This window comes from Macrobrachium nipponense, chromosome 26 (assembly GCF_015104395.2).
Source record: "Macrobrachium nipponense isolate FS-2020 chromosome 26, ASM1510439v2, whole genome shotgun sequence".
Taxonomy (NCBI): Eukaryota; Metazoa; Arthropoda; class Malacostraca; order Decapoda; family Palaemonidae; genus Macrobrachium; species Macrobrachium nipponense.
In genome coordinates, this window is record NC_087215.1 from 2,562,353 (window position 1) to 2,573,492 (window position 11,140).

Here is an 11,140-nt window from a genome sequence, read left to right on the forward strand (position 1 = left end):
ATCGAACAAAAGAGTGAGCTGGGGTATTGCGTGTTTCGTTTCCGAGCTGATGGAGCTCGCCATTCCGGAGCTGTTAGTCGACGCGAGAGGAGGGGTGGTTCTCCCTCGATTTCGAGTCTTCTGAACGGTATTCGCTTCGTTCCGAGTCTCGGGAATAGACTTGACTTTATTCTGAGTCTCAAGACTAGGCCTGGCTTTGGACTATTCTGAGTCCCAAGAACGGACTACGCGCTATTCTGAGTCCCAAGAACGGACTACTTCAACTAAGCAGAGGCGACATCATAGTTTCTTACCGCTGTCTCAACCTAGGCAAAGGTAATCAGTGCTATGTGAAGACATTATGTTTAAAAGAATAAGATATATATATATATATATATATATATATATATATATATATATATATATATATATTATATATATATATATATATATATATATATATATATCTTACACATTTATAGTACAGTATAATAGGAATATATTTTCCTCTTCATTATTTCATTTCATGAAGTTTCCTTATCTGTTTCGTAATAATGGAATCAATTGAAAGAGCAAATATTGCTGGGGTGAAGGTGCGAGTCTCACATCCTAGTGCACAAGTACTTAATGGCGATCACCCATTCAAGTACTGATCAAACTCCTATGTTGCTCAACCAGGCTAATCAGTGTAGAGAGTGTGTTAATGTGCATGAAAGCAAACTAACACACACACATGTATATGTATATGTATATATATATATATATATATATATATATATATATATATATATATATATATATATATATATATTGTTACATTTCTTACATGACTACTAACTTCTTTTTCTACTAACTTCTTTTTCTTTATCTCAGGACAGTAAAGTATGTCTCCCTCACGGACATCAACCACTGCTACCACAGTCCTTCTGATCCTGCTGAACTTCGACGTCATTCAAGCATTTATGGCCAGCGTCACTGACTTCAGCGCACTTAAGATCAGGATGGTCAGAGAGAGCAAAGCTTTCTCAACCTTCATCTTGGCCCCAGATGTTGCCATTCCTCAAGCGGAAGGATTTCATAGCTACACGGCAGTTAGCTTTCGTGAGTTGTCTTTATCTTCCCCTATTATGAAGTCTTTTGTCTCTCGATTTATGATTCTGTAGTCTTGATTAGTTTGTGCCTACACCACGCCAGCAATAAAAGTCACCCTTCCTGAATCACAGAAAGCAGAAGTTAAAGAACAAATTAATTATGAACTCTGATTTTTTTTTCTCTGTATTATCTTTTCATAACTAGCTTTTTTATTGTACCTAATATTTGAACTAAGAACACTAAATTCTCCTGTTTTGTCTGAGGACTTCAAAAGTTATGTCTCAGACGTCCCTTACTTCTAAGAAACTCATATTTGATTACATTTAAGAGATGCCAATCCTTTCTTTTCCCTTTTTCTCTTGATGCTGGTATGATCATTTACTAGTTAAATGTGTGACGCGTGTTTTTTCTCCTTTGAAAATCAGATGACTGTCGCATGACATGCTGGGCATCTGTGAATTGCAAATCTCTCTCAGTACAACCCACAGGCAGCACATTCCTCTGTGTCCTGAGCAACAGGGGCCCGTTAGATGACAATATTATGTCCAGCTCTGGAGCAAGTTACATCTTTAAAGTTGGTAAGTGTACCTGGTAATGTCAGCTGGTCTCCTCTGGCTACCGGAAGAGTTGAAAGACCCAGGCCTCCTTTAAAATGAGCAGTCACACATGATCGTGTCAGCTTTTGGTATGAGGGCAACAAGCATTATGCTTTCAGACCAAGACTGCCTGCTCCCCAACAATAATTGTTCCTTACTGGAATCTACTAATAGTCTTTAGAATCAGGTTTCTTCTATCAGATGCATTCGTTACTGTAGCTTCTGGAATCAGGTTTCTGATATCAGATGGGCTGACATTAGTATTCATGTCTCTGTACATTTACTCTTAGTTGTGTTCAGTTCATGTAGAACACCAGTAATACACCATGTCCAACAGGGGGGGACAAATACTTGGCCCCATGCTGGAATGGCAGGAAATGGGTATTGTTTTGAAAGGTGCAAGAATGGTTTAACTTTCACAAACGCACTTTGGCATCTTACCTCACACACATCACAAACAGGGTGAACATAAGTTAAGAACTTTTATAGGTATTCCGAACCAGCGCTTCATAAGACCATCCAAAATTGGCCAAAGATTTGGTCTCCACTTATGGTCGTCAACTTATTTTCAACCTGTCAGTTATGTGTATGAGATAAAGTGTTGATGCATGTTTGCAACATGTTTCACTAAGTGTGGATGCCCACTTGGACTTTCATCATTCTAGGAGTTATAGTAGATTCACATCAACCGTGCAGCTGATGTCTAGGCCCGTCCTTTACGACGCTTCTGATTGGCTGTTGATAAGCCAATCATAGAACTGGAAGCTCTCAGTCTCTCTTGAGAGCTCACATGGGCAGGACGTATGTTTCACTTCTCCTGAAGGATACAGTTTCCAGCCCTGTGACTGACTTATCAGCAACCAATCAGGAGCTTTGTAAGGGACTGGTCCAGACATCAGCTGCACTGTTGATGTGAATCTACCAAAGTGTCCATCCTTCTCTATGGGAGGAGCTGGTACTCTTCTTATACTGATGCACCATTGACTGAATTTTCTGCCATCAAAAGATTATCTTAGTATTCCTACTCATTACAGACAGTTTGAACGCCAATTGGATGATAATGCCTGACGGAATAAGTTACATCGTCCATAAACGAATTCCATTAAATTTCACGGCAGCCCTCAGTTTCTGCAGGAGAATTCCTGGCCATGACATCGGAGTATTCCAAACGACCGCTGATACTGTGAACATCTTAAATCTGGGCAGCAAGACAGGAGGTAAGTTTAAACAGCTCTCTCCTCTTTCAAAGATTCTTTATAGGAGTTAGATTTAACATCTATGTATAAATAACTCAACCTGTCATTATTAAAATGTTATGAAGTTAAAGAGGCAAGCTTATTTCAGTTCTAATGAACTGGTTTTATTTCTATTCGACCACCTGACGCCTTGAAAATGTTCATGTAAAACTTCCTTTTTGGCTCTCCAGATAAAAACACCAATTTTCCCCTTTTTATGCACCTATACAATAATCCTTTAGTGATGAGTAAAAGAACATTCTTGATGAGTAAGCTCTGTCCACCATTCAAATTCTCCTTTACACTGTACCTGTGTCAGTGTTGCCAAAACTTTGAATTAAAATTGAAATGATAGATTTCTTGACTTTGGCAGGCTATTTTTGAGTATTCTGGGGGTATTTTTGGGCATTTTGTGAGTGGAAGGGGGGACTGTTAGGGATCTTCATGTGCAAACTGGCTTGAATCAACTAAGACGAGTCACTAGGGAAAAGGTGTGAGAGCAATACATCAGAAAATATTTTCAAAACAGTCACTGAGAAAGGTGGTCAGAACAGTCTGCCAGAAAATCTTGTCCCTGCATTTTATTCAGGTACTGGAATAGACTCACTTTAAATTTCTTTCCAGAACTGAATCTTGGAATCATTCCGAGATGTTTCATTTACTGACAAGGTTCTTCCCTTCCTCTCTCTCCTCTGCAGCTTCATGTGCGTGGACAAACAACAAGGGTGCTGTGGCTGACCCTGTCCAAACTTACTACAACTTTGCACCTCCCATGTTTGTGTCTTCTAATGCTCTTACAACGTGCAGTCCTTTCTGTCGAGCTCATGTCGTTGAATAGGCACCGATAATCCCAGGTGGTTACTACTACTCAATCTCTGACTCATGATATGTAATATGTAAAATGAGCTATGCAGGGGAGAAATGACTTTGTGTATCTCACGCCAAGGCTAAAGACAAGAATGTAGAAGATTCAGAGTATTCACTGAACGCTAAAGCCAAAGAACTTTGTAGTCTTTCTTTGTTGAAGATGCTAAGTTACTCATGACATTATTGGTACCCAGATTATGAAAGAAGCACAGATCAAGAAACTGCCTCTAGCTTGCAAGTTTTTGCTAGGCAGGCTCACCATATGTTGCCTTTGAAGCAAATGAATATATCTGAAGGAGGAGTGAGATCTCTGTAAGTTACACTGACTCAGAGGTCAGCACCGAAGATCTCATTCATTACAACACCCAACCACGTCCTGCGCCAGCACAAGAGCAGCAGAGTCTATACTAGTCACAACCGACTGCTTTGAAGGAATAGCCACCAGCCAATTTCTTTGAATGCTCGAATCAGCTGTCTGATGTACAAGACCCAATCTTTTAATGTCTATTCTTTAGCGCACTGGAAATGTAGTATGTATAAGCTTGAATATATATGTAAATAAATATAATAAATATATGTATCCATTAATGCATGAAACTTTATATGTAATCTTAAGGACACATTATAACACATTATAATCACTGGCTCTGTATCTTGAATTTCAAGCCAATGGCCCCTTTGGTGTGCTTGTTCCATGTGAATAGGTTTCATCTACTGAAATAAATAATAATAATAATAAGCACTAATTTCTAGTTTCTTTGCTCACTATTGTGCGTCAGTGTTATCACACTGCTTCAAAACATTGCCCTGATTGTGTATTATAAGTTTGACTAAATAAATATCACTGCTGCACTTACAATTTTCTTATCCAGTGACCAACAATTAAGAAGTTTTACCTTTCCCGATTTCTAAAGTTGTGTTGTCCTTGTATCAAGGACATCTTCAGAAATCCCCATACATACAGTGGGCCCGACGTTTTCGCGTTCTCCGGATTCGCGTATTTCTCTCTGGACCATATCTACCCATTATTCACGAAAAATTCGCCTATGCGCTGTATTTTTCTAAGAGAAACATCCAGGAATTCATGGTTTTTGAAATCAATTTAATCATAAAATACTCTTATTGTGATAAAACTATTAAAAAAACCGGGTATAAAAATATTTAGTGGGTTTTTCTTGAGTTTTACCTACCAAAATAGGCTGTTTTCAGCGTTTTTATAGGAGTTCCAACTATTAGCGGATTCTAACTATTCACGGGGGTCTGGTACACATCCCCCACGAATTCGGGTACTGTGCGGATCTGTTTAGGAGAAATTCACTTGTGTGAGATCGCAATGATAATCACATCACTGCGCTACATAAATTTCCTATCCAGCTATTGCCAGAAGACTCATTGAATGTTAAGACCGAGGGTTTGTTCTGCGTATGAACAATTCACTACTCTACTACCTTACACAATGTTAATGTAAGGATTGTTTATATGATAATACATTGGGATGTTTATAATGGTACCTAAGATTTGCCAATAAATCTCACTGCTATAACTATGGGAACTGAGCTCTTGTAATCGGGCGGTCAATAATTCTAGGAATTTCTGAGGAATAACACTTCAATAGTACATAGTAATGACATACTCTAATATATCAACTGGTTTACCATGCAGACAAAATTATAGCTGATAACATAATGTTTTAAAGTTGTGGTCTGTCATGTAATACTTGGTGAACCAAAAATTAATTACCTTACCGCATTACACATGCCACAGACCAACTGAATCTTATGAGCTTGAGCACAGCATACTGGCCAAACACTAAATCTCCATATATATACAATGTTCACAACTTAGAAGATTGAAGTCTGGACGTCTACAGCTACAGCAACGTTGTAGGAACACTTTGTATCTGCTTCAGGACTCGCCAGAACTTTAATTCCGTTGTTTAAGCTTTCCCAAAGGATCAGCTTGGCACACAGCATAGGCTTCTCTCTGGTCGCTGGCAAAGGTACCAGATCTAAAATGCTCTTTCTTTCTCTCGTCCCCACGGTCTGTCCAGATTTGCTCATGGTCTGAAAAGAGGAGATGATGACCAGCTAGATATTTGCTCCGTGGCTGTGGAAATGTCAGGGAAATGAATGTTGGATATCTGGAGAGGGAAATGAGAGCATTAACTTAGCTGTCTTAGCTAGAGAGATGTTAAAGGAATTCAATGCATGTTTAAAATTATGTCAAAGGATCTTAAGAAAGTAAATCATGATTATTGTATTTGTAAAACTAAAATTTAAAAAAATAAAGAAAATAGATGAAAAAATACATGAAATCAAATCAAATAAACTGACTTGGAATTCAAGCTTCTAAAGGATATAATGGCGTTCATTTGAACTTTTTACACAATTAAACCATTTCAAAAGACTCTAAAATTTGTGTATAATTTATTCAATTTCTATCGAACTTCTAACTTCCAGAGGATCTTCATTCCTCACATGGTTGGACTGTGGAACAGACCTTTATCTCCCACCAACTGGAACAGGTCTGTGATGGCCTGGACCTGATCGTCTGTATCATATAGTCCTAAGTGGTGGCCAGGAATCCTCTTGCAGAAATTGGAGGAATTAGGGAAAGAGCTCCAGAAATTGGCGAAAACATACAGGAGACCATCTGTCTGCATTCCGTAGAATCTGTTGCCTATGGCGCCTGTAAGGGGAGGGTTAAATGTTAAAAGATGTTAAATTGGTGGTAATAATTTTTCGCTTACTCGGGGAGTAAGCCTGCAAACTAAACTACTGTGCTGTTGGTATTGATGTCGTTCTTTTAGGGGGGGTAGGAAAGTCTGAAAAAGGTGTTTCGCGTTGAGTTACAGATACAGGAATTATACGAGAGGATGTTTATGATTTATTGATTAGAATGAAAAATATACAAAATAAACAATTCTTATTATTAAACAGTACAGAAAAACGATTTTCTAATAAAATAGAGCATATTTATTTTAATTTTCGTTGGTGAAACAAGTCTCTATTTGACCGTAGATTTTTGCACGTTTTAATTTACGTCAAGTTAGGAATATAATGTTTACATCTTTTGCGTGAGGGGAAAATCTTGCAAGAGTCCCGAGTAAGCTGGAGGTCGGATCAAGCCTTGAAGTTGGTTAAAAGAAAACAACACTGATAATGATAATTTCACTGACTTACTGAAGTGAACTGACTCACCAGAGAAAATGATTCAGTGAGAGTTTAGGTATTTTTCAAATCATTCCTCTACTGATTTCTCTTCGCGTGTGTGGTACATTGTATGTTTTAAATATATGCATCTTTTGATTTTTTCTCTCTCTTTTCTTCTGCATCGCGTTATTGTTTTCTCCGTTCAACTGCCTTTTCTCTCTCTCTCTCTCTCTCTCTCTCTCTCTCTCTCATCTCTCTTCTCTCTCTCTCCAAAAAAAAAAAAAACAAAAAAAAAAAAAAAAAAAAATAAAATAAAATCATTAAAAGGATATTTTTTTTCTCTCTCCCTTGCTCTAAAAATGAAATAAAATACAATAAAATCAAATCCTTCAAAGGACATTCTCTCAAAAAAAATTGAAATAAAATAAAATAAAATAATTCAAAGGATATTCTCTCTCTCTCTCTCTCTCTCTCTCTCTCTCTCTCTCTCTCTCTCTCTCTCTCTCTAAAAAATGAAATAAATAAAATAAAATAAAATCATTCAAAGGATATCTCTCTCTCTCTCTCTCTCTCTCTCTCTCTCTCTCTTAGAAATGAAAAAATGAAATAAAATAAAATTATTCATCAAAGGATATTTTTTCTCTCAAAAAAATCATTCAAAGGATTTCTCTCTCTCTCTCTCTCTCTCTCTCTCTCTCTCTCTCTCTCTCTCTCTCTCTCTCTTACACATCCCATTGTGAGAACTTCTTTACATACAAGATATGTGACACGTGAAATAAACTGCCACCAGAAGTTGTAAACAGTAACGGCGTGGAAGAGTTCAAAAGAAAGCTAGACAAAATCATTAGGACACTGTGAATGCACAGTAAAACCTGCTCCTACAGATAAGTGAACACACGGTGTCTCCTCCTCGGATGGACTAGCAAGTCTTTGAGACATCCTAATCCTTGTAACTCCCTGTAACTCTCTCTCTCTCTCAAAAAAAAATTAAAATAAAATAAAATCATTCAAAGGATATTTCTTTCTCACTCTCTCTCTCTCACACACACAAAAAAATTCAATAATTCAAGGACATCCTCTCTCTCTCTCTCTCTCTAAAACAAAAAAGAAATAAAATAAAATAATTCAAGATATTTTCTCACTCTCTCTCTCAAAAAAAAAAATTTAAAATAAAATAAAAATAAAATAATTCAAAAGGATATTCTCTCTCTCTCTCTCTCAAAAAAAAAAAAAATAAAAAAAAAAAAAAAAAATAAAAATAAAATAAAATAATTCAAAAGATATTTTCTCTCTCTCTCTCTCTCTCTCTCTCAAAAATTTTTTTTAAAATAAAAATAAATAATTCAAAGGATATTCTCTCTCTCTCTCTCTCTCTCTCTTCTCTCTCTCTCTCTCAAAAAAAATGAAATGAAATAAAATAAAATAAAACCATTCAAAGGATATTTTCTCTCTCTCTCTCAAAAAAATTAATAAATAAAATCATTCCAAAAATATACTCTCAAAAAAGAAAAAAAAGAAAATCATTCAAAGGAGGATCATTCTCTCTCTCTCTCTCTCTCTCTCTCTCTCTCTCTCTCTCTCTCTCTCTCTCTCAAAAATAAAATAAAATTATTCAAAGGATATTTTTTCTCTATCTCTCTCTCTTTCTCAAAAAAATAAAATCATTCAAAAGATATTTTCTCTCCCTAAAAAAAAAAAAAATAAAATAAAATCATTAAGAGGATATTCTCTCTCTCTCACAAAAAAGAAGAAAATAAGATCATTCAAAGGATATTCTCTCTCTCTCTCTTTCTTTCTCTCTCAAAAATAAAATAAAATTATTCAAAGGATATTCTCTCTCTCTCTCTCTATCTCTCTCAAAAAAATAAAATCATTCAAAAGATATTTTCTCTCTCTCTCTCAAAAAAATAAATGAAATGAAATAAAGAATAAAATCATTCAAAGGATATGCTCTCTATCTCTCTCACAAAAAAACTAAATAAGATCATTCAAAGGATATTCTCTCTCTCTCTCTCTCAAAAATAAAAAAGAAAGGAAAGAAAAGAAAATCAATCAACATCTTTAAGCATCACTAACCAACACCTACTCGTGAAGAAGAGGTAAGTAGCATTCTGAAGGACCTTCAGGTCCGTCTCCCCAGGGGCTTTGAGGCTCAGGCGACACAGGAATCTCCCCTCGAAGGGCTCCGCAGAGGCCGCTCGGCAGGGCACGTAACTCCGGCAGGCGAGACGGCACTGACCTGCACAGGAACTTAGGTTATTATCATGGGTTTTAGAGTCGACAGAACTTTTAAAAGCCAATCGTCGTGCAGAGAGAGAGAGAGAGAGAGAGAGAGAGAGAGAAATATTCTTCGAATGATTTTATCTTATTTTATTTTATTATTATTATTTTTTTTGAGAGAGAGAGAGAGAGAGAGAGAAAATGATTTAACTTAATTTTATTCTATTTTCTAATTTTTTAGAGAGAGAGATATATTCTTTGAATGATTTTATTTTATTTTATTTCATTTATTTTATCTATTTATTTATTTATTTATTTTATTTTTATTTTTATTTTTATTTTATTTTTTTTTTTTTTTTTGAGAGAGAGAGAGAGAGAGAGAGAGAGAGAGAGAGAGAGAGGGAGAGAGAGAGAGAGAACATCAATATATGCATATGATCCTTTAGAAAAATATAAAAGGGTTCTTTTCTGACTTACACAAGTTATCAACAGCCATCTCGTACCAGGCGTCTTCTTCAGGAATGATCAAGCCCTCAGCCAGGACGAAGCTCCCATGCAAATGATTATCTTCTACGAATTTGATCTTGTACCTGCTCAGGTCATCTCCTGCGTCCTCTGGAGCCGAGGTCACGGACTGGGCGGCCGAGAATATGACCAAGGAAGCTGTTATCAGCGACAGTTTAGCCAACTTCTCCATTAGGGGTGACATGTCTTCCTCTGCTGGGGATAAAGAGAAATATTGATGAGGTGAACGCTTGTAATTAGGTAAAAGACGAGTTGCGTTTTGAATTTTGCAATAATCTCCCAGATTTCCACGTAATGAAACTGGAAAACCAGTCAGAGTTCCAGGAAATAAATGAGAGGTATCCAAACTCAGTATTCCAGACTCTAGAAGCGTTTGCCTGCTCAGATAAGCGACGTACTACCAGTGCCGAAGATGAGCGAATTCTGGCCAAAGAAATAACACAATTTAAGAATTGCCCAAATGGGTCTTTCTGGCAACGATGCAGACTTAATATAATAGCAATAAGAGTAACAAACTTCTTTATTTGATTATGGTGTTTATTCACCATATTCGGAGGGTTTCAATTCCCTTGCAACAGGCCATTTAGAAATTAAGTGGTTATCAGATGTAATGGTATACTGTGAAGTCTTAATCAAGTAAGGAAATGTAATTCATTTTTCTTTGTCATGCTTGTCATGTTCGGTGGTATTTTGCATATCTGTCTATATATGGTACACACAAACACATATCTGTGTGTGGTACATATGTATAAATATATATATATATATATATATATATATATATATATATATATATATAATATATAATTGTATACAGTATACATTACATATATAACACACATAAAAATGTATATAGATGCATATATATATTTATATATATATATATATATATATATATATATATATATATATATATAACCTGGTATAAACCTGATAGTCTACAGGATTACTGAAAGGTATCTGCGTCTATTCAGTTATAAAAAAGTCCAAAGTGAACAAACGCATATAATTAAGACAAAATTTTGGATTTTAGACTGGAACTCCATTAGCATCAAGATGCAAATGAGGAGAAATTAATATTAAACATCATATTTAACTTGTTTAATGAAGTGATGTTTGGTAGATATCCCAGAGCATTTCAGCCAATATTTCGGACAATAATAATAGTGGGTAATATCTGTGATTATTGCAACTGCAAATGTAATCAGGATATTATTGCCATAATTCATATTTCTCTATTAATATTGTTCTCTATTTGCACAATGACGAGGTCGTAAAACATATGAATTGCTTTGATATTTTTCATTACTTTTCTGTGACACTGATATATTTGAGTTATTATTGTTCTCTATGGGGTTCGGTTTTGCAATTTCTGATCTTAAGTGGTTATTTTAGAACTTAATTTACCTTGTCCGTAAAAGCATTTGTAAATTTTGAATTTGTTATTGGTTATATATATATATATATATATATA

At 35.7% G+C, this 11,140-nt stretch overlaps 1 protein-coding gene across 6 annotated transcripts in view; it reads left to right on the forward strand.

Annotated features, from left to right (window-relative positions):
• LOC135199968 (uncharacterized) overlaps positions 1-4,627 on the forward strand; it is a 126,891-nt gene extending 122,264 nt beyond the window's left edge. For 5 of the 6 annotated variants that reach the window (XM_064228100.1, XM_064228102.1, XM_064228103.1 and 2 more), the window contains 4 exons: positions 853-1,080; positions 1,497-1,649; positions 2,702-2,884; positions 3,601-4,627. In XM_064228100.1, the coding sequence (XP_064084170.1) occupies positions 864-1,080; positions 1,497-1,649; positions 2,702-2,884; positions 3,601-3,740 (693 nt within the window). In that variant the 5' untranslated portion in view covers positions 853-863 and the 3' untranslated portion in view covers positions 3,741-4,627. Of the gene's footprint in view, positions 1-50; positions 316-852; positions 1,081-1,496; positions 1,650-2,701; positions 2,885-3,600 lie in introns of those variants that run through there. The other variant, XM_064228104.1, reaches the window with a different exon arrangement.
• The last annotated feature ends 6,513 nt before the right edge of the window (positions 4,628-11,140 follow it).